Source organism: Protomyctophum bolini (genome assembly GCF_963924005.1).
Source record: "Protomyctophum bolini genome assembly, chromosome: 22".
NCBI lineage: Eukaryota > Metazoa > Chordata > Actinopteri > Myctophiformes > Myctophidae > Protomyctophum > Protomyctophum bolini.
The window spans coordinates 22,708,037-22,732,937 of record NC_137883.1 but is presented as its reverse complement, the minus strand read 5'-3'; the positions used below and the strand labels follow the sequence as shown (position 1 = coordinate 22,732,937).

Here is a 24,901-nt window from a genome sequence, read left to right as displayed (position 1 = left end):
TACCTTGCCACTGCTCTCTGTGACTGTAGTTGTTTCACCATGTTTGCGTATTTATGAGAAATAAAAAACACTTTCTGTTATTGCAACGACACTGGGATGAGCCCGGCGAAGCCGGGCGAAATTCTAGTATATATATATATACATAGATACATAAATATACATACATAGTTTTAGCAATCATATTTATTCCGGTTTTATAATTTATTCAGTTTTCCTGAGTGAAAAAAGGTAGTCGACGAACATCTTTCGTCATAGACGACGAAATCAACAGTGCTACTCACATGCTGCCACTGGTCCTTGATGAGCGGCCGGTAGCGCAGGAAGTACTTGAGCGGGAAGTTCTCGACGTCGGGCCACGTAGACGGGCTCTGCCAGGACACCTCCAGACGCCGGGCGTTGTTGGCGATCGCTGTGGCCACCACCCTCTCTGGGGGGTCCGGTTTGACTGGGGTGGGGGAGGAGAGAGAGAGAGAGAGAGAGAGAGAGAGAGAGAGAGAGAGAGCATGAGACACAGATCCAATTCATAGTTGCAGGTTTTTACCGTATTCTGTGGTGAATCTTTTTGGCCTCATGTAGCCTCACTGCATCCAACTTTGAAATGCAGGTGACACACTTTTCTGTCCAAAATTAAATGAAGACTTTTGTAAAGCTGCAGGGATGACGTGAGCAATTTTGCACGGCTTCTAAGCATGCATAATCAGTTTTGCTTGTAAGTGTCAGAATGCAATTTTAAGTAATACAGTCAGGGCGCTCAAGTGGACAAAAGTTAGCAGAACTGGCACTGAATTATTGGCCTAATTCAGATCCTGAGTCTATGGGCCCCCTGCGCCTGAAACTGCCACAGGGCCCCCACCACCCACCCACACACCCCCTCCTCTCCCAAATACACATTTGCATGCCGGTACCACCAGAACCAGCCTAAAGACAAGTGCCTGCCCGTAATAATTATTCTTAATTTATATGGTTGAGTAGATCGCAGCTCTTGCAGAATTAACCCATTACGACCCAAGGGCGATTCCACAAATGCCTTCTAAATCAGTAGTTCGCACACTCCCAAGCTATTTTTGAGGGGTGCTAGCCCCTCCCATGTCCAGCCTTGAGGGTTTGTGTAAACACAAACATTGAATGCCATTGACAATGAATGGCCAGTTTTGAGTGTTTGTGCAAACACAAACATTGCGTAAACACAAACATTGAAGACAAAAGTGAGGACGCAAATAATTGTGATTGGCCGGAATGAGATTATGTATAATATGATGATGTACGATGATAAGAGCGCCCCTCACTTCACACGGGTGGGATTTTTTGATTAGCCAATTCCCTAAAATCTAAAATGACGCAGATGATTTTCCGGTTTTAATGGGTTAAAAAAACAAAACAACATAATTTGAATTGGGAATACACACAGGAAGAATGAAATGCACACTTCACATTCAATTAAAATCAGACACACTCAGTCATATTTCTAAGTTCATGCTTCACAGCTCCACTGAGGATTCATAGACCTCAGCAATTAGAAATTAATTAATACAATAACATCTCAATTTAAATGCAACGTACGTACGGTATTAAGTGTGGTATATCGTCACTGTCTTAATTGTTTGTGACCGATTTTCTATCAGCAGCCAGAGAGGAAATCCAGCACCTAAACTTTAGTCACCTTTTCAAATAGTAAAGACAGTTTGCACAGCTTTTATATTCAGACTAATGAGATACAGTATAGGTGGTATCAGCCAAGGGAATACTAATAATGTGCTGTCATCTGTATTTTAAGAATGCATTTGTCTCATCAGCAAAAAACTGCACAGTGATGGTGAAGAAAGGCAACTTGGAAAGACACTTTCAGGCCAACCTTAAATTATTCCACAATATATTTTACCAGTAGTGACCTTGGAGAAAGAAAGAAGAAACTGAAATGTCAAACATGTGCACTGTACATAAAACGGTGGGTACCGTCATCAGTATTTTAAGTCACTTTTTCTTTACGTGCATAATGCCTCATAATTTATCTTGCCTTTATTATTCATATTAAACTATTTACTTATTCTGTGTTTGCAGTATTACCAGGTGTTCACATTACCTGCCCCTGACAGGTAAATAATACTTTGGGGCAGGTGGAATTTGCTTTCAGGTTGCCCGATGAACACAACACGGGATAACTGTCTAAACACCTGAACGTGGCATAAGTACCAGGTCTTATTACTTAAGATCTGGAGGCGGGGTCAATGCTCTTTGGCCACTCAGAATAGCCAAATGGTATTGATCACGCCTCCAGGTCTTAAGTTAAGTAATAAGACCTGGTACTTAAGACACGCAAAATACAGCCCAAAATGTGTTAAATTAAACGTACAGTAATTCAAATATGATCTATCATTTTATAATGGACGATTGACTTTTCGGGCAAGTGGGCATGACCTTTGGCAAGTAGAACATGACCTGTATTTGCCCGACAGGCAAGTTGCCTGTGAGACCTTACTTAGTGTCAACCCCTAACATGCAAAAGCAGTGGTGATTTTCAGTGTCTGGTGAAGCTCAACAGCTAAGCAGATCTCTCATGCCCCAAACGGATGACCTTCTCTTGAATAACCTATAGAAGGTCCAGGGGCTGCTGTGGCGCAAGCAGAACGCACAGCGAAACTAAATATTGAGCCTTTCACGAGCAGAGCTAATTCTTGAGACTGTGCGACCCTGTGTGGAAAATCCCCACAGGGTCCTGAACAGACTCATTCTGATCATCTCGAATGAGTCTGTTCATAAAAACGTTTAAAAAAATGAGCCTGTTGATAAAACGTGCCACTGTTTGTGGGGTCTTTTTGGTTCAGCTTCTGAATTTCAGGGTCAGGCTGTTGGAACAGTGGGTCTCAGTTGGTCTCTCAACCCCCCATCCCCCCTCCCGACCTTTGGGTCTGGCCAGCCCGTTCCGGGAGCCAACTCCACTACTACTAAATTACTGGTAGACCACGTGGTTCTCAAACATTTCCATGTCAAGTATCCCAAAATATGTATATATTCTTTTGCTTGCTTGCTCGCTCTCTTAAAGTGAGGACGCTTCGCTGCTTGCTCTCGCCTATGCTTAGATTCTTCAACTGATATCCTGATGTTGTGGGACTGTATTTCTTCTATAGATGGTGAAGCAGCATTCACGACTTGGAATAAACTCCCATTACACCTTAGACAGGCCAGCCTTTGTAGACAGCTTTAAAGCACAGCTCAAGACCTATTTCTTCAAACTTGCCTTTAGTTGATTATTAATTCCCTGTGTTGTTGTTATTCATGTCCCCCACTGTCTTGCCTTATTCACAGCCATTTCTTGCTATTGCCGGTATTTTAATGTTGTTTTATGCTTTTGCTTTTCTTTTTTCTTTATTGCTCTGTAAAGTGCTATGAGCTGCATTTCATGTCATGAAAGGTGCTATACAAATAAAGCTGTAATATTATCAGTGTTGGGCAATATTATTACTTGGGAGAGTAATATTATTAATATGTTACAAAATTACAACGCTTATAGATCTGCCATTTAAAAAAGATTTTTATACATTTGAAAACTTGAAATGGAACATTCTGCATACCGAGAACTTGGACTCCTCATGCATTGAAGGAAGCATGAGGTCAGTCCGTTGCTCTCCCCACATTGGATAATTGACACTGGGTGAAAAATGGGTTACAAAAAAGTAAGAAATGTGAGTACTTGTGCCACTGGTACCCAGTACCACTGGTACTCACCAATGGTGGACTCCTCAAATGAGATGGCGGTGGAGGCTCGTCCGAGTGCGTTCAGCGCAGTGACGTTGACTCGGTACGGCACGCTGCTGAACACCTCCGGGAATCGAACGTGCACGCGGTTCTTGTGCGCGGCATCGCGCTGCGTCTCCAGAGGACGCTGGTTGTGCCTGTGGACGGAGAAATTATTTGTAGAGTGAGACATTAGAGTGATTCGACCCATTAAGACCCGAGAGGACCAGATTCTACAAAATGTCTTCTAAATCATGACAGTTTTCTGAAAAGCCCCATGTTTCTGTCAGTGGTTCTCACACTGTTTCATGTCAAGGACCCCCCCCCCAAATATATGTAATTGGCCGCCGACCCCCATCTGAAAATATGTTGTTCCAGGGACCGCCCTAAAAACGATGTGAAAGAATATATATTCAAAGATTAGCAAATTAGCAAAAATAGCAGATATACAAGCTCATAGATCTGCTATTTTTCAACAGCTAAAGTTTGCCTGAAGAACGTCCGGAGGGACCGAAACGTTGCCTTATTAAAAGAAAAAACTCATGTACCATGTACCATGTACACAGTGTGTGGGTGTATTTTCATTCCTTGCATTGATGTCCACTGGCCTACGCACCTGTGCATACGCCTGATTTCTAGGTGTGTGAAAGCTTTTTTCAACAGCTAAAGTTTCAAATAATGGTTAAAGTGGTTAAAAGCTATAAAGTGAAACAGATACGTCTGTGTCAAAACGGTGACGGACAGATTTGTCCATATGGCACCATTCGACGTTTCGGGGGAACACGGCCGCAACGTTGCCTACTGACACAAAAAGTATCACCTGCACGGAGTGTATTGACAGAAAGTATAGCTCAAAACACGTCTACGGTGGATTTTAATGAAACAAACACTTTGCATAATAGAAAGAGGATAATTCAAGCTTTTCGTACAGCTCCAATGTTGGCAATTCTATCGTCTCATCATCTGTTTCGATGTATGGGCTGTCAAAAACCCATTCAAAAAATCTAGTGTCGCAAATTGTGACTAAGTAGTATAGTAATAGTAAGTACTGAAATACTATACTAAACATTTATATATATTTTTTGATGGATTGTACGTGACCCAGCCAGAGCAGATATCTAGAGCCAGAGATCTAATCTCCTTCATCCTTATGCGTTATCCTCACTGCTGTTGCTCATATGACACCTGGAATTACCTCCAGCGATCGATAAAGGTCTGTCTTATCTTATTTGTTATTTTCTTATCTGTGCCATGTGCAGGTATTGTGTATGTTGTGTCTACATGCGAAGTGGTTAGGCTGGGTTAGTGATTAGGATTTGGCTCTTTGACGTTGTGTGCCACTCTGCGAGGGTAAATGAGGGGATCACATCGGAGGAGGAGGTCACTTCACTCAATGATGGACACTTCCTCAGTGAAATAAAAACAATGCAATCTACGTGGCAGATTCCATTAGGCGAAGGACTGTTAAAGTAATTATCTGTGACACTTCTGTAACTTTCAAGACGGATTGCAGCCTAAGTAAGTAATGTCAGATGAAACCTGTCACAACCTCAGATGCCTGCCCCGGTTATCCAGTGATTATGCACCACACAGCCCTGTTCACTGCCCTAACGAAATACAGAGGACGGCAATGCAAGTTCCACGGCCCAATGCGGGGGTTCTCAAAGTGAGGACCCCACGGGCCCTATATACATCAGCCGATTTAAAAAACAATTGACATTCTTTGAAAATCTTTTCAGATTGGGGTCCACGGCCAAATACACATTCATTTAGGTGTCCACGACATGAAAAAGTTTGAGAGCCACTGATCTATACAATACTATTTTCATTCAGTAGTAGTAGTAGTACAAGTAGTAGTGAGTACTTACAGAACTTCTACCTCATATTCAGTAGGTATGAAGGTAGGGTGCTGGAGGTGCCAGCTGCAGTAGAATCCTCTGGGATACGTGTTGGATCTGCATGTCACACTGGGCTCCCTTGGGGGCACTACACACACACACACACACACACACACACACACGAAAACATAAAATATGTGCAGATAAGAGGTTTCTGCCTGACAGCAACGGCACGCACACACACACACACACACACACACACACACACACACACACACACACACACACACCACACACACACACACACACACACACACACACACACACACACACACACACACACACACACACGAGCGGGCAACATGGTCCTAATTAGCTAATTGATGGCCATTGATTGGCCAATAAGCTATTGGGTGTGATTAGAATGACACCCAATAGCAACTCAATTGAGGAGAGAAGAGAGGAGGCGAGAGTAGGAATGAGAGAAGAGACATCAATACACAATCCATCAAAATGTGTAAATTAACTCTGGAATTGCACAGACAACAACATTCTTTGCAATTAAACAAAGTGATACAATTTGAGTATTCATAGAATTAACCCTGTCTCTCTCTCTCTCTCACACACACGCATGCGCACGCACACACGCACACGCACACAAATATGCACGCACCAAATAGCAGTTGCCTCAGTGTCTGTGGCATAGCAACCAAATCCTTTTCAGTGTCATTGTTGCATTCTCTTCCTATGACATCATACAAGCAAGTGAATAGCTGTTTCTATTGGTATTACTATCACTATTGCATTTTACTATCACTGCTACTAAACCTACTACTACTATTACTAATAGTACTATTACTATTACACAACTACCAGTGAAACTACTACTACTATTACATTGATAGTAATATTATTCCTACTATTTGTGTGTGTGTGTGTGTGTGTGTGTGTGTGTGTGTGTGTGTGTGTGTGTGTGTGTGTGTGTGTGTGTGTGTGTGCGTGTGTGTGTGTGTGTGTTTCTGTTGAATATCTCGAGAACCGTTCGACCATTTGACATGCCGTCCGTGTGAATTTCCGAGGACCCCGTTGTGAAGCCAGTTGCATGGATCAACGGCTGGTTCTCAATTAAAATATCTACAAATCCACAAATGTCTGTCTGTCTGTCTGTCTGTCTGTCTGTCTGTCTGTCTGTCTGTCTGTCTGTGTCAAGTTTACACTCACACGGAGATCCCTGATGTCATCAATATGACGTTGGTGACGATGGGTACTGGAATAGTGACTCAAAAACGGTAAATGCGACTGTATGAAAACCTGCAAAACCTGCCAGTCAGACCGTTGGTCACGCCTCGTGACACACTCCATATATAACCAATGCAGCAAAGCGCCAGCGCTCACCCAGCTGTCTGACGTCACCCAGGCGGATGTGTGCACGCGGTGGAGGAATATGTCTGGACATGTAGCAAAGTGACATTTACAAATCCGCGGAACGCAGCGAATCAGGCTGGAACCCACAACCCAGGCTATGGGAGTGCAGTAGTGTCAAGTATTAACTTGGTCAGATCGGTGATTGTCAAGAGCCAGCGTGTTAGTATCGGACAAAATTATTACAACTATACTAGGCCTACTAGAACTATACTTCAACAATTACTATACAACGACTACTACTACAACTATACTACTACTACTACTGCTACTACACAGTATAGCGTATTAGTAGCGTGCTTAGCTTCATTCTTTCCTGATGTCATTTTGGACAAAAGGCTTCTTTCCAAATGCGTGTCTGGAATGTGTGAGTGTGTGTGTGTGTGTGTGTGTGTGTGTGTGTGTGTGTGTGTGTGTGTGTGTGTGTGTGTGTGTGCACTACAATATGATGACATACCAGGCATAGCAAGAAGAGAGGTGAAAGAAGAGAGACAGAAAGGGAGAGAGAATGGGTGAGAATGGGAGAGAGAGAGATAGAGAGAGAGAGAGACAAAGAGACAAAGAGGGAGAGAGAGACAAAGAGAGACAGGGAGAGAGTGACAGAGAGACAGAGACAGAGGAAGACAGAGGAAGATCAGGGGTCAAACTCCTTGATTTTTAATTGGCTGGAAGGCTTTTTTTCATCTGTTGCCGGGAGACACTTCCTTGTAGGTCGCTGGGGAACTATTTGGGTGTGAGAGTGCATGAGACACTATAGCCCTCTGGACCACTACCATCCAATGCTTCCAAATAAACCCCCAATAGTACCAATTACTGCAAAACGCTGCCTCAAAGTATCTAAATTGCACTTCAATTCATATCAGAATATATATATGTATACCGTACGCACGCACGCACGCACGCACAAATCTTATAAGGAATCAGACTCAGACAACCCAGAATGCACTTTTTCAGGTCTGGGTTGTCTATTTCATCTGATCAGGAAAGACTATCGGTTCATCAGTTTCAATTTGATGGTGTTCCGTTCAATTTTGTCTGCTGTCTTTGTGTTATCACTTCCAATTACACTCCAGACAAAGTCATCGCTCCTGATCGGATTAAGGTAGGCCAGTATATAGCCAGACCTGAAAATGAATTTACTGTTTACTAAAGTCCCGAAGAGACAGGCAGACCGCTTATTTTAGTTCTTGTAAAATTAATGCAGGCTACTACGCATTAATACACCGTAAACTGTATGTAGAATTGTGGGGGTCAACTCAATTGTTTCTTAATAACATATTTTTTATAATTATAGAACAAATTTAATTTAATTAAAAAATAAATATTGCACAGATCTCCGCCATGCTTCTCCATTGGGACGATATAGTTGCTTTAAGAGGCAGAATGTGACATTGTCAGGAAGATGTGTGGCGCTGCATCAACCCACCCAGGAGGCACGCCCTACCACTGTTGCCAGATTCTTTTTTTTTTTGTGAGAGAAACAAGAAACTATGTCTATGAAGAAACAAACACAAAAGATGCAACTATATTAAAGGCACATACACTTTAAACCCATAGATTGGCTATTTGAAAATAGCCTGTATCTTGTAGATCTGCTATTTTACCCTGAAATAATGTTGAGGAAGTGGAACTTTAAAAATGTATACAAATACAAAATCCACACAGGCGACTTGACAGAAAAACAAGCCCAAAGTCGCTTACAATAAGCAGACATGCGGCAACACTGCACCCTGCCTCTCTCCGTCTGTCTGGCCCATGTGATAACAATGTTGTGGGGTTGTGTGCGTATGTATGAGCGTGCACGCATGCACACACGTGTGTGTGTGTGTGTGTGTGTGTGTGTGTGTGTGTGAAATGGCAGGAGCAAAGGGGGGAAGGAATATAATGAAGGACTGTCATCATGAGTAGCCAATTATTGTACCCTTTCCCTCCCAATTAATTTAATCTCTATGCCGATCAACAATTCCCACTGATATTATCCCCCACAGATTTACACGTAGATACCTCATTAGCCACCGCTCTTCATTGAAGCGATGCAACATCGTGGCCATATTAGCTCGGTCAAGCCATGCCTCCTATATGCAAACATGCCTATTGAAGTGGGAGGTCTTTAAAATCTTCATAACGCTCTGAATTCTCAACCGAAGTTCAACTGGTTTGGTTTATTGGAAATATGTAGCCGCTATGACACACCGCTATGATATTTATGGGTTTTCAAATGGAAATACCGCATGTTTCTGTAACTGCATTGCCTATTATTTGTCACATCAATCGTTTTTCAAATACATGCGCACTGTTTAATCCATTAAACCAGGAAAGCATCCGTGTAATTTTCAATTTTAGCTAGTTTTTAGCTAAAATAAATGTTTCATAAAACTCTTAGGATTTAGAAGACTCTAGAACAGTATTTCTCAAAAATAGCAGATATACAAGCTCACAATGCATCACTTCGTGCCACGCTGTGATGCACTTGCAAGCTTGTACATCTGCAATTTCTGAACCTTTTTGGTTAAAGTTTCTTTATCTTCTGTTCTGGGGGTTCCTGCCTGCCACAAAACATTTTCAGATGGACCGGTCCGCGGCCAAATACATATCATTTTGGGGGTCAGCATAGAATAGATATCACTACACTTGGCATAAAAATAATTTGTAGAATCCGCCTCCGGGTCTTAATGGGTTAACGTAGTGAAAGGAAAAGATTTCACACTTTTAGAGCATTATCTGTGGTCATCATATGGGGTATACCTAACAAGTATTATTTATATCGAAAGTCCATAAAAAAACTCATTTTAATGACTTCCTTTGAACGAAAACGTGATGCGGGATGACGTGTCGTCGAGGCCTGCATGAATAAAATGAATCTTCATTTCATTCACCTGTTTGATTCCCATAGCTGCAGTTCCTCCAAACACAGCTGATGTGGATTACAGAACTACTCTGTTTTTTTTTATCTCATTCAAGATGACATCCAGACAGTGTTATTACTCATTTTAAACTTAATCAGGACGCTAAAATATGTATCTGAAAACATTATACTGTAGGTTAAGCCACGTAGTAGCTGCATGCTCTGTATCCGAGTTGTACAATTCCAACACCTCCAAGCGTCGCAGAGCTCTGACCCAAAGCCTGAAGGGATGCGGCACTCTGATTGGTTCAGAAGCACACAGCCTTCCGTTTTAGACAGACACATCAAAATAAAACCCCCAAAAAGCCATTGCACCCTGTCTTTAAGGTTGAAGCGGGAACGAGAAATGGGCCGTCATCATTTAATTGGATTGAGAACAGAGTAGGAGTCCTGTGTCTCCGTAATGAGAAAAGGCTGTGTCTGGAGCAGCGTTGAGGCCAGGGGAATCCCACAGGTGAATGAAATCTTGCTTCGTTATGGTTATTCATGAGCGCTTCATACTGATGTGATCACGCATTTGACGGGACACGATCGTGATTGGACTTTTAGGAAGTGATTGGGATTGTCTTGGGTCATCTATTGTTCATTTAATATCTCCACTGTGACCACACGGTTATACGCCTCGATCAGGGAGTGTGAAAAACACATTTTTCATTTCATGACAAATAATGATCGTCCGATTGATAGTCCAGATGTAACATAACTGGAGCAGGCGGGGACAGACAGACCCTCGTATTATTCATAACGCAAAATGGTCCACAGCTGCGTGATGTGCACAGGTGCTTGATGTGCATCAAAAGCAGCTGTGTGTCAGTCAGTGTATCGATCACAGACATGAATACAAATGAAAGGAACCCAGCATGATATGTCTGTGGCTATAGCGGCTCTGCAGTGGTGTAAAGTAACTAAGTACATTTACTTAGGTACAGTACATTTTGAGCTATTTGTAATGTACCAATACTTTTACTTTTGGTAGCCTACTTTAAGTACATTTTGATGTCGATACTTTTGTACTTTTACTCAATTACATTTTGGATTCCGGATTCCCACTTGTAACAACGTATTTCTATATTGCAGTATTTATACTTTTACTTAAGTAAAAAAAATGATTACTTTTTCCAGCACTGCGGTTGGGGAACCCTTGAGGGAAGGGGTTCCACTTTGACAGAATATACATCGGCCATTTGAAAACAGCCGATCTACAAGCTCACATGCTTGTGATCTTGTAGATCTGCTATTTATCAAACAATCTTGAACATTTTCGATGCAAAAACATTTTCGATGGAAAAAAAAGTTAATTTGGATGGGGGTCCCTGGCACAAAATATTTCCAGATGAGGGGTCCTCTGCCAAATACATATTCATTTGGGGGTCTTTCCCTACCTTTTGTTTTGCAATTTTATTTTAACAATATCTGTGGCTTCAGCAGTTGCTGTTTAAATTTGCATGAAATATAAATAATCACATCCAGTGGGCGTGAAATTGAAACCAACCTGTTCACCTGCACGAACCATCTGGATGGGTTTTCTGTTCCTGATGTTGGCTGGCATTTCCAAACAGCGAGCACTAGAGTCAGAGACTCGCTAGAAGTAGGTCACCACTTTCGGTGTAAATAGCGACCTGAAGCCCTCGGTTGTATTTGTCGCCGTGAGGTGTGGCCGAGACTATGACTCCCACACATCTTTGCCCGATCAACATGAAACCGTGGATACACACTCCCTGGAGGCCAGAGCAGAACCTCCGCCCCCAAATATTTCACATCGGCCTGTTATAGCGCCACCAGGAGGTGGACTTTTGCTAAACACATTTTGTTTTATATTACTCCTGGCTAAGATTGGAAGCCAATCCGTTTTGAACACAATTGGGCTGTATTTTGCGTGTCTTAAGTACCAGGTCTTATTACTTAACTTAAGACCTGGAGGCGTGGTCAATGCTCTTTGGCCACTCAGAATAGCCAAATGGCATTGATCACGCCTCCAGGTCTTAAGTTAAGTAATAAGACCTGGTACTTAAGACACGCAAAATACAGCCCAGTGTCTTAAATCAGGCTAAGCCTACTACTTGGCCTAACTCCCAGAACCCACCTCACCCCCGCTCATTTTGATGGGCTGGAATGGCTTCGGGTTGACGACAGTACAGCAACTCGCAATGGGCCTGGTCTTCAAGATTCACTACACCACTAAGATGTGTCACAACTCTGAGAGTGCACTGTGGGACATTATAATGCCGATCGCAATATGCCGAGGTAGGCTATACACAATAAACTCCTTGCTGTTCATTTATCTGTGAGAGCGTACAAATGAAAGAGTGAGAGTGAGCAAGCCCTGTGATTAAGAGCAACCCTCGTTTTTAGTTAACTCTCTAGCCAAATTCAGATTCTGTTTTTTCCAGCCTTGCGTCCCGCACTTGCGTCATTTCCTCACGTCAGTGTGTCTAGTGTTTGTGTTGGTCACTGTGTGTGTGTGTGTGTGTGTGCGTGTGTGCAACTGTGCGTGTACATGCCTGTAAACAAAGTTTATGTGTGTGTGTGTGTGTGTGTGTATGTGTGTGTATGTGTGCGTGTATGTGTCTTCACTGTCTTGAAAACATGGTGTTGAATGACACACACTAGTTCTGTATACAGTCCAGATGGACTGATACAGTTATCATTGTATACAGTCCACATGGACTGATAGTTATCATTGACAGATTGATGAAATATTTGGGGAGTGTCTTCCTTGGCCTGCTGGCAGCAGGCCTGTGCTCAAGGTTTGGCGCTGATTGGTCCAGTAGTTTAGTGAGATTAACTGTGAAAACCCACGCACATAAACGCCCACACCCACTCATGTGTTTCGTGTTACGTGCTTTTTTAATACTATTTGTAGCTATTCTATTTTATGTGCTATATGTATTTGTGAATTAAAATGTTGTGATGTAATACAGTGGTGTAGTCTACCGTAAAGTACTGTATAATGTATATCACTGCCTTGAACTGCAGGTAGAATAGTTTAGGCGTCAGCAAATACTTTAATAAAACAAATGAACAGTGTACACGAGGATGAAAACATAATCTCCATCGCAAAGCAACGTTATTCCTCTTGTTATATTAGTTCTCATTCATTCTTATGCCTTCGTTGTATTTTCATACATTTTTGAACAATCTCACCATCTTTGCAATATTTAGTAAAATGATAGTTACTCCCAGATATGATTATGAAGATGCAATCCGAGTACCAGTGTATACATGCAGATGAGGTTATACTAGTAACCAGAGGTTCAGTGTACATGTAGCCAAGAAAGATGAAATCAGATGATTAGTATAAATGTTTTTCACTGTATTACAGTAGACGTATTCAGATTAAATGGGGGAGGAGGCGAGAGAATTCCTGTGTGCAAGTTGGAGTTCAAACCCGCAACCTTGACTCTCAGCCTGACTGACCACAGTGTGTGTGTGTGTGTGTGTGTGTGTGTGTGTGTGTGTGTGTGTGTGTGTGTGTGTGTGTGTAAGAATTTGTGTGTGTTTGTGTGTGTGACACAAACAAGGTCATGGTTTGTCAAGGTTGTGGGTTTGAAACCCAACTTGCACACAGGAATTCTATCTCCTTTCCTTTACTCTCCTCTCCTCTCATCAAAATAAGTAACTATATCATTAGCTAACACTAGCCTACAAATGTGTGTGTGTGTGTGTGTGTGTGTGTGTGTGTGTGTGTGTGTGTGTGTGTGTGTGTGTGTGTGTGTGTGTGTGTGTGTGTGCGTGCGTGTGTGCATGCGTGCGTGCGCTGATGGGCGTGTGTGTAAATGAATAGGTTCAACAAGCCAATGTTGGGAAATTCCAAATTAAACTTTTGTGAGTACTTGTACTTGTTGCTATGCATTTATCTCTCTCTCTCTCTCTTTTACTGGAAGTAGTTACATGTGCAAGTACTTGGAAGTACTGTGGAACACTCATAATATTATATGGAAGTACTTTGATGTACTAGTAAGCATCTGCAAGCAGTTTGGAGTTCTGGGTAGTAATTTGGAGGAGTAGAACTATTATTATTATTATTAGTAGTAGTATTATTAGAAGTAGTAGTAGTAGTAGTAGTAGTAATAGTACTAATAATTCACACATTGGACACAAATCCAACATACACGTAAAAGAGAGAGAGAGAGAGAGAGAAAATGAGAACGGTTATTTGTGTTGCTATTTGACATTGTACTGTATGTAATGTATGTCATTGCGGTGTGGACGCAGTTTGTAATATATATATATTTTTAATAAATCCACCTATGTGTAATCTTTCTTCTTAGCCATTGCTAATCCACCGTTAATGTATGTTGCACCATGGTTGTTTATCATTATATCTTCAGCTTGGCGTTTCCATCCGTCTTTGCAATCAGTGCCGACTCTGCCGAGCATAAAGGTGAACACGCTATGATGACAACTCGATTGTTTTACCAAATTGTCACGAGACCTGGGCACAATCTATGTTTTTCCCCATGTATGCAGACTTTGAATGACAAAGATGTATGGGGATTTTGAGTGACAAATAACGCTAAGATGTCATAGTTAACATATGGGCTTAATATCAGGGATCTCCATATATGGGCTTAATTGCGACAGCAGGTCGCAGTTAACTATGAAACCTTAATTGCGTTCTTTGTCACGTCACGTCACGTCACTCACAATTGTCACTCAATCTGTCACTCACAATCCTGGGCACAGCCCAGGTCTCGTTACATCATAATGACATCATCAGGGATGGTAGTAAATCAGGGATCATATCATAGTTAACTATGACCTGCTGTCGCAATTAAGCCCATATATGGAGATCTCTGATATTAAGCCATTATGTTAACTATGAAATCTTGTCTTTTTGTACACCCTGCTGTACTACTACTACTAACGGCATGCCCCTCTGTGGGAGCATGTGTGCGTGTGCATGTGTGGGTGCGTGCGTGTATGTGTGTGTGTATCTGAGTTTGCTGTCAGCAAGCTGTGACCTCATGTATACACACTCCATTAATCAAGTATGCATTTATAAAAACGCTTGTACGCACGCACGCATGCACGCACGCACGCACACAAACACACAGACAAACACACAAACACACACGCATACACACGAACACATGCACACAGACAGATGGTTGAGGTTAGAAACTGACACTATTTACACACTGTGTGTGTGTGTGTGTGTGTGTGTGTGACGTGTGTGTGTGTGTGTGTGTGTGTGTGTGTGTGTGTGTGTGTGTGTGTGTGTGTGTGTGTGTTTACAAGCTGTTACATTTCAGCAAGGCAAAACAGAGAGGGAGACAGAGAGAGGGAGGAAAGAAGGACTGAAGGAGTGACATTGAGGGAGAGAGAAAGGGTGGGAGAGAAGGAGAGAGAGAGAGAGAGAGAGGGAATGAGATGGAGAGAGAGAGAGAGAGAGAGAGAGAGAGAGAGGGAGAGAGAGAGAGAGAGAGAGAGAGAGAGGGAATGAGATAAAGAGCAAGACAGAGAGAGATAGAGGGAGATATAGAAAGAGGGTGAGAGAGCACGACCACAGTCCCCCACACAGGCAGCACTAATAAGAAATCACTTACGAATAAGTAACCCTTGAAAACTCCTTGCACCAATAAACCTAAATAAGAAATCAGTAACCAAAGGCCCTTGAAAAGCGCTTGCCCCAATAGACCTAAATCTAAAGACTGGCACTCGCACGCACGCACACACGCACACACGCACACATGCACAACAACAAAAAAAACTTCAGACATCAGAACCAACCAGTGTTGATTTCGTCGACTAAAACTATAACGAAAAATGTTCGTCGACTACCTGTTTTTCACTGACAAAAATGTAATGGAAACTAAATAAAAACTAAATAAAAACAAAGCTATTATGACTAAAATTAAGACTAAGTATATTTATGATTTGACAAATAAGAACTAAAATGGACTAAAATGTTAGGGAGGGACTAGTGGACAAGCGATCCAGTAGATTGCAATACATTGTATGCTTGTAGATCGGCTATTTTCAGCACGTGCAAAATCTGCCATCAAGTCCTGCCAAAATACATTTTAGTCGACTAAATCAACTGTAGATTTAGTGTTAGTCTAGTGTTAGTCTAGACTAAAACCATACTAACACTAAAACGTTCCAGGTGACTAAAACGTGCACGAAAACAAAAGTCAAAACTCAACACTGCATCATCAGAACCAAGTATAACTCACTTCATCATCAGAACTCACTGCATCATCAGAACCAAGTATAACTCACTTCATCATCAGAACTCACTGCATCATCAGAACCAAGTATAACTCACTTCATCATCAGAACTCACTGCATCATCAGAACCAAGTATAACTCACTTCATCATCAGAACTCACTGCATCATCAGAACCAAGTATAACTCACTTCATCATCAGAACTCACTGCATCATCAGAACCAAGTATAACTCACTTCATCATCAGAACTCACTGCATCATCAGAACCAAGTATAACTCACTTCCGACTCGGAGGTTGATGGTGTCGCGCCGCTCTCCGTCTGGGTCCTGGAAGCAGCTGTAGAGTCCGCTGGAGCGCAGGTCCACCTGCTCCAGAGTGAGCAGCGGGCCGCGCGCCGCGTGCTTCTGGAAGGGGCCCAGGTCCGACCCGTTCACCTTCCACGACACTGACGCCTCGTCGGCCAGCGAGCCGCACCGCATGGTGGCGGCACCGCCCACCCTCTCGTACTGGGACCTGGCGCCTGGGTCGAGAGAGAGAGAGAGAGAGAGAGAGAGAGGTGGAGAGGGTTGGTGTAAGCCGGAATAGACAGACAGACAGACAGACAGACAGACAGACAGACAGACAGACAGACAGACAGACAGACAGACAGACAGACAGACAGACAGCATTACTATAATAAAGTAACAATAATACATGACAATAATAAAAAGGCATGCTAATGTGTCTACTCTACTGTATATTACCAGTAAGACGCGCAAACGCGGGAAGCGAACGCAGCTGAGACCCTGCAGATCATGTCTGTCTGTCTGTCTGTGTGTCTGTCCCGCTGTTACTGTATATGTGGACCTGGCCCCTTTTGTGCCCATATATGGAGCTGAGTGATTGCTGATGCAACACACTCCATATTTGGACGTATAGCGGGACAGACACACACACAGACAGACAGACACACAGACAGACATGATCTGCTAGAATCTAAATTTTTGCTAAAAGCAAAATGAATGCATACAAGGTAAAGTGCAGATGCCGATCCCAAGAAGAACAAAGGAATGACATTATTGTAGACAGAGATTGTCCCCTAACCCCTAAGTATCCTCCTTGCTCCAGCATAAGATGTCGTGTCAGTGAAAGTGTAGTTTTCTGTCAAGGTTGAGAGACATTGAGCGAGAGGTGATCACCTCGTCGACATAATGGGAGCTTGTCCACAAACGTGCACCTAACGCTTTGTGGATGTAGCATGTTTGTAAAAGATCACATCTTTGTGCCGGCTGTTCTCTTCCAATGCATAAGCAGCAACTTCCTTGCAATCACCAGGCCATAAGATAGGAAACATTGCCGGGCTTCGGTTAACTTCATAACATCATCAGATATTCCTTAAATAACAATGACTGGATCCGGTTCTAATTGAATTTGAAGTATTTCAGATGTTAATTTTTTTTTAACTGTGGGGCATAAAGCAATGCTATATGGAGCAACGAATCATCGATTGAGAGCCATCTGTCACAGGTCACAAAGACCTCAGGATATATTTTCTGTAACCTCGCTTTAGAATAATGCGTGCACTATAGTTGTTGCTGTCATTGTCCATATACATGAATGCAGTTTTGTTTGGTTGTTTGTTTGTTGTTTGACTAGCTAAGAGAATGATTTTCTCTTCTCTTTCTTTCCAGTTAGCGAGTGCTTAGTTAGGAGATAGGACAACCCATTAAACTTAAAGGGACACTTTCACCCCTTTTTCAACCAGATCTTATTTTTATGATGTTTGGGAGACAAGAAACACTTACCTGGGGTTTTGTGTGTCCATGATGTCATGGACACTGGGCTCACTTACAGTACTTCCTGGACTACATATTGTCTCAGTAAGACAGCCCTCCCCCTATCCACAAGGAGGAGCAGTGCACCAAAGCATTATGGGAATTGTAGTCCAGGAAGGAAGTGAACCCAGTGTCCATGAGATCATGGACACTTTGAAATAGTAAAAACACATATTATCCACACAAAAGCCCCAGGAAAGTGTTTCTTGTCTCCCAAACATCATTAAAATAAGATCTGGTTGCAAAAAAGTGAAGTGTCCCTTTAAGAGAGAAAGGAGAGAGAGAGAGACAGAGAGGCAAATGGAGGAGAGAGAAAACAACAACAACACTGTAAATAATAATGGAATACATATATCTTTCATTATTTCATTCAAGGACCGAGGACGACTGCCTTTGATATTGAGAGCGGAAAAGTAGACTTTGCCCAAACAAAATTGCGGACACGGATGGATATCACTGTCCTACTACAGGAGACACGGTGGTAGAGACAGGCCTGCCCCGTAAACTACAAAGAGCTTGTATAGTAACAACAACCACCGAACTAAGAGACTCCGTCGGGAGGTATGCTGTTGTTGACCAAGTCGATGTGTTGTGCAGCATGTTAATACAATGAAAGCTGATGGTGGAATTGGATTCTCCTGTCTTCTATATGCCTTCTCACAGTGATAACTCCAGCTGTTGTACCGGTCAGCTTTACACATCACGTTTGACCCAGAGTAGATATGGACAATGTTGGCCTTAAAATGCAATATTGGTATCGAACCGATATATTTAGCCAATATTTTATTTTATAATAATTACGGTAATTATGTTTAAAAAATAAATTTAAAAAAGCCTTTTGTGATGATGAAGTCTGCAGATCCTATCAGTGTTTTCTGGGATGCTTTCATTCCATTTAATTTAAATACAAAATACTACATTCAAGCTGTTTATAATGGGACGTGGGCCAACATTTCAATAACGGTGCATCCCTAGTTTTTGAATAAAGATTTTGTGATTTTCTTTTTTCAAATTGAGCCTTTTTCAGAATTAACTAAATTATTATATATGTTTTAAAATACAGAATTAGATCATATCGACCGTTTATATCCGTTATCGGCAATAACAGCAATTAATTATATCTGATATCAATGTCGGCCATTAATGACCCATCCACAACCCAGAGCTGTGTTTTGACATCAAGGTTCAGTCCTTTGCTTTGTCCAGCTGAGACAACTGGCACACGTCAGTTCCTTACCGCTGCAGAGCGAGAAAAGGTCATCATCCACTTCAGCTTCTATCTCCACCAGACTTATGCAATGCCCTTCTCAAAGACGCTACTGCTGTTACAAAACGCAGCTGCCAGGCTCCTGACTCACACAAAGAGTCAGGAGTCACAAGCTCATGTGTATATCTGTGATCTTTTAAGCCAGGCCGCTGCCCGAAATCATCCAGCAGGACCCTACTGACGGTTCCAAAATTCCGCGCCTTTATTGTCACAAAGCCTGGGGACCTCAGGCTGTGGGACTCACTGCCTGGGGACCTGCAGGCAGTGAGTCCCCTCGGCTGTGGAACTCACTGCCTGGGGACCTGCAGGCAGTGAGTCCCCTCGGCTGTGGAACTCACTGCCTGGGGACCTGCAGGCAGTGAGTCCCCTCGGCTGTGGAACTCACTGCCTGGGGACCTGCAGGCAGTGAGTCCCCTCGGCTGTGGAACTCACTGCCTGGGGACCTGCAGGCAGTGAGTCCCCTCGGCTGTGGAACTCACTGCCTGGGGACCTGCAGGCAGTGAGTCCCCTCGGCTGTGGAACTCACTGCCTGGGGACCTGCAGGCAGTGAGTCCCCTCGGCTGTGGGACTCACTGCCTGGGGACCTGCAGGCAGTGATTCCCCTCGGCTGTGGGACTCACTGCCTGGGGACCTGCAGGCAGTGAGTCCCCTCGGCTGTGGAACTCACTGCCTGAGGCAGGCAAACTCAGTGTCCTCCTTCAAAGCTCTTCTAAAAACTCACCTCTATCGCAGAGCGGTTTCTAAATTTATGTACCCTAACTATTGTACTATTTATTGTACTGTTGTTATTGTAAAGCACGCTGTAACTTGTTTTCGAAAGGTGCCATATAATAAAGTTATTGCGACGGTAGGTCGCATTTACTATGAAAACCTGCATCTCCCGTCAGTTGGTCTGGCTCCATATATGGTCACGCCTCGTGACATCACGCCTCCATATATGGTCACACCTCGTACCATCACGCCTCCATATAAGGTCACGCCTCGTGACATCACACCTCCATATATGGTCACACTTCGTGACACGTCACGGCACCATATATTGCCATCTCCATATATGAAGATCACGACACTGATCTCATCTAACCCTAGATAACCATACATGGAGAATTATCACCTATAGATCTGCATATATGGAGCCGGCCAGCAACTCTACATCTGACCTCAAACCTCAAACCCTTAGATCTCCATATGTGGAGCTGACCTCATCAAACCCTGTACACTCAAGACACGCTCCATATATGGCCAGTACAGAATTCATTCCATTATGTTGATCTGATCACGAGCAGGCGTGCCAATTTACGTTTCTGCTGCTCAATTCCACATCCTCATCATAAGCTGCAATAACCAGCCTAGACAGACAGATGCACGCATTTCAGCACCACAGGGAATGAACAGCAACACACGCACACGCACACGCACACGCACATGCACATGCACATGCACATGCACATGCACACACACATGCACTTGTGTGTGTGTGTGTGTGTGTGTGTGTCTCACTCCCATCGCACTGCCACACAGACGCGTGTGGTTAGTGTTAAGACATCCCCAGAGTTTTACCATTGACTTGAATGGGAAATCACATCGGTGCCAGAGCTCCATAATCTCTTCCTAATCTCGTCAACACTCCCTGCAGTATGCTATGCGCATGTCTACCCGTCTACATGAATAAATAACAATATAGATAGACACACAATTCATCTCAAAATAGGTCTACTAGTGAATAAGGTGCTGTTGTGTTGTTTAATGCTTCTTCTAAATTTATCTAAACTTGATTTCCATGTGGTACATTCTGGTGCCGTTGATCTTTGTGTGTGTGTGTGTGTGTGTGTGTGTGTGTGTGTGCGCGTGCGTCCGTGCATGCATGTGTGTGCGTTAGCATGCTGGTCTAACTATTCAGTTCAGTGCATTAGTTTGGGGGGGAGGAGAAGGTGGATCAGGAGGTAGAGTGGCCGTTTGGGAACCAGACGGTTGCCGGGTCGATCCCCATCTCGTCCTGTCTTTGAAGTGTTAAAGTGCCCTTGAGCAAGACAACTGAACCCCCCCAAAAGCTCCTGACGAGGGTCGTACCTCGCATGGTAAGATCCATGTGTGAATGTTGTGCACATTGTAAAGACAAGTTCTTTGGATTAAAAACAAATGCACCATGGAAATGCAAACCATTGGTTCTCTTTTTTCAATCCTTTTTTCCCCCGTCCATGGACCTCCCTCTCTCTCTCTCTCTCTCTCTCTCTCCCTCTCTCTCTCTCTCTCTCCCTCCCTCTCTCTCTATTGATTTAAAACACAGAGAAAGTAGTGATGTCAGAGATCAATATATCTCTTTGACAGAGTGAGTAATGAAGAGAGAATAGGAGAGAGCAGAGGAGAGCAGAGGAGAGCAGTGGGGAAGAGAAGAGAAGAGAAGAGAAGAGAAGAGAAGAGAAGAGAAGAGAAGAGAAGAGAAGAGAAGAGAAGAGAAGAGAAGAGAAGAGAAGAGAAGAGAAGAGTGTAGATTCCCTCCATCCAATCAGGATATGAACCTCCATAAATAATGCACTTCTCCCACTGAACAAAACAATGTCATCATCACCCTCTCTCTCTCTCTCTCTCTCTCTCTCTCTCTCTCTCTCTCACACACACACACACTCTGTCTGTCTAACATAGCTGGAAATAGTACACCTATAGTATAGAAGCAGCCTAGTACATACTAAGTACACATAATAGTATATACCACTAAGTTTGTCCCCAGGCCAATATCTCTGAACGACCTTATGGGGGGCCAGACTGTGGTGCTGCCTGTACCTCGTAAATTAGAGGAATATCTCAATATAAATAAACATTGCTTTCACCCCCATGCCAGCTGCTCTCTCAACATGGAGTATCAGTATATTATAATAAGTATAATAAACCTTCTTTAGGTGGGCATAGTTTCTCTATTTGGACATAAAAGCCTATATAGGCTATTGGAGACTGTCGGTCTGATTTTGTATTAAAAAAAAATCTCCAAAATATCTCACAAGCCAGATAACATTTCTGTGGGGCCAGAATATTAATATGAATGGTTAATCTTTGGAGGGGTAATGCACCTCAGGAAATTATAATTCATGAATATAAAATAATAATATCATAGGTGCTGGGGACGAGCATTTTGAGGAGGAACGGAAATGCATGGAGCAGAGAAATATGAGGAGGATGAGAAATACAAGTGGGTTCGCTCAGAAGACCTGTCTGGTCAACCTCGAGGTCATATGTGTCTAATTCACACAGCACAATGCCATGAATTAGCATAGCTATTTATTCTATATCACCCAGCCAGGGCTCGAACTCACAACCTTAGATTCCAAGGGCAAAGCATGAACATGATACACCTGATGAAGGCCACACAGGCCGAAACGTTTTTATTTTTTACCACTGCATAAATAAATATATCTTTCTGGGAGCATTAAGACGGGGTGTGCAGACCTTCTCTCTCTCTACACTATTATTTATTCTGATCTAGCACCCGTCGAAGTAACCCACTTACAGATGTGCATGCACCTCTTGACCGCAATTGTTGAGCAACTTGTCACGCGAGAAACAACAGCTGGCTTCACACTTGTGTGAATGAACAAGAGCCGAGGTCGACAAATGCCTTCGTGATCAGCAGTTATCAAACCTTTTTCATGCCAAGGACCCCCAAATTGATATATAATATTATGCTGCGGAGACCTCCTCTGAAAATGTCTTTAAATTGACTTTTTATACCACCACTAGGCTAGTCTAGACCAATAGGCTTCAATTGAATCCATACATCTATTTAAAAGGTGTGCACATAAATTGATTCATGAGCTGTTTCTTGCATCAAAGAAACGCAGATTACATCCCATATTACAGAAAACTAAAAAAATCTTTAAATACAAATAATTAACTAAAATAAACAGAAAAACAATTTGGAAAACTAGCCTGTGGCACTTGCCGTAGCACACTTGCCCTATAGCCTTGCAGGCTAATGCAAAGGCTAAAATGTAATTTAGATAGCATGTTATGTAATAATAATATAATAATGATGTTCTTGGTTTACCTACAGTATGATCCGAGATTACTATTTCTATGGGGCCAGTGTATAGGGAGGAGTTTCACTCAGAACGGATATAAAATTAAATAAATACTGTATGGTTTGGATGACAGATGACAAAATAACATAACCTTGATCCACAACAGTAATGGGTCTGCCCTGTCCGTTTGTATATACTACTAACTTGTTCATTCCACCACGGGCCGTCGGAATTATGCTTCCATTGTAGCCTTGCAGTGCGTTGACTGTCGGAGATATCAAATAATTAAATACACGCTGTATGGTTTCTTCCAAACACATACGTATATGCTCTTCTCTCTACACACCAGCGCCACTGACAAGCAAACTTACGAACTACAGACTGGCAGCCAAGTAGCCTATCATGATAGCATCCTACTAGCCTAGGCAGGAAGATGGCGCCCAAATAAGCCAAAATCCTACCGAACGCGTCACTATGCCCTCCCCCTAAATGCATTTGACGTATTTTCTACTTTCTTTCTTGCTTACTGTAAGTCGCTCTGCATTAAGAGCATCTGCTACATGCATGCCTAAATTGTAAATTGTAAAAGAAAATCACACCTGTGTGAAGTCAGAAGCGCTCTTATCATCATACGTCATCATACAGTACATCATCTCATTCTCAACCAATGGCACATCTCCCACCCAATCACGCCGGCCAATCATAATTGCGTCCACACTAACACTCAAAGCTGGACATAGGATGGTCTAGAAAATATATACTATATATATTTAAAGAAATCACCAACAAAGAAAACTTACATAATTTAAGATGCACACAAATCCTTAGAAGGAAGCAATTTGGGAACACAGTCGTGTGGAGTGGTGAATGAATAAAGGAAGATTTGTAGTGATCCCAAAGGGGAAATTGCTTCTCTGCATTGACCCAGCAGTGGCTTGCTCAGAGAGAGAGGGGAGGAGTGGGAGGTTAAGTGTCTTGCTTAAGGGTACTTAACCACTTAAACCCTATACTTGGTTGACCGGAGTCCCTCAGGGCTCCGTACCGGAGCCTTTTCGCTCTCCATTAAATATCGTTGCTGAAATTAGCCCGATCTACAAGCTCACGGGGCGAGGCGTTGCGGTGCGTTGTGAGCTATTATATTGGCAGCAGTGCCGTCGCTATACGTATAGGTATATATATATAGCTAGTATATACCTATGCGTGTAGGCCCAACACGCTGAGAGGGGGGCACCGAAACGTGCCAAAAAGTGCCGAGCCAACCCTCATAATAACACTTTTCTCCGCGGCGGCTCCGCCGCATTATAACCGATCTACATGAGAAAAACAGCGCTCTCGTCGGGAGGGGGGGGGGGGGGGGGGGGGTCAGCACAAATATAGGGCAACCAAATGGTCAGTGACGTCCCTGACCTGAACGGTTTTCCACACAGTACGGATGCTGGGGTTTAAGTGGTAAACCAGGCAACACAAAGCCTGGAGCTCGAGGGCTCAGAGCAGGGAACTTCCACTCGACCTCCTGGGGTCAGTGGTGGAAGAAGTGCTCAAATTCTTTACTTTGGGTAAAAGTATCAATACTGCGCGATGTAGAACTGCTCCGTTACAAGTAAAAGTAGCCTACTGAAAATTTGACGTACTCCAGTAAAGTGCAAATACCTCAAAATTGTACAGCACTTAAATAAATATACTTAGTTACTTTCCACATGCCTGGGGTACTGCGTGAGAGAAAGTATACGTACAT

General features: G+C 42.9%; 1 protein-coding gene across 5 annotated transcripts in view; it reads right to left on the bottom strand.

The window, feature by feature from the left end:
* cntfr (ciliary neurotrophic factor receptor) overlaps positions 1 to 24,901 on the bottom strand; it is a 71,030-nt gene that overhangs the window by 10,519 nt on the left and 35,610 nt on the right. For all 5 annotated transcript variants that reach the window (XM_080756647.1, XM_080756648.1, XM_080756646.1 and 2 more), the window contains 4 exons: positions 16,353 to 16,592; positions 5,601 to 5,718; positions 3,724 to 3,890; positions 282 to 445 (listed from right to left, as the gene is read on the bottom strand). In XM_080756647.1, the coding sequence (XP_080612773.1) occupies positions 282 to 445; positions 3,724 to 3,890; positions 5,601 to 5,718; positions 16,353 to 16,592 (689 nt within the window). The remainder of the gene's footprint in view (positions 1 to 281; positions 446 to 3,723; positions 3,891 to 5,600; positions 5,719 to 16,352; positions 16,593 to 24,901) is intronic.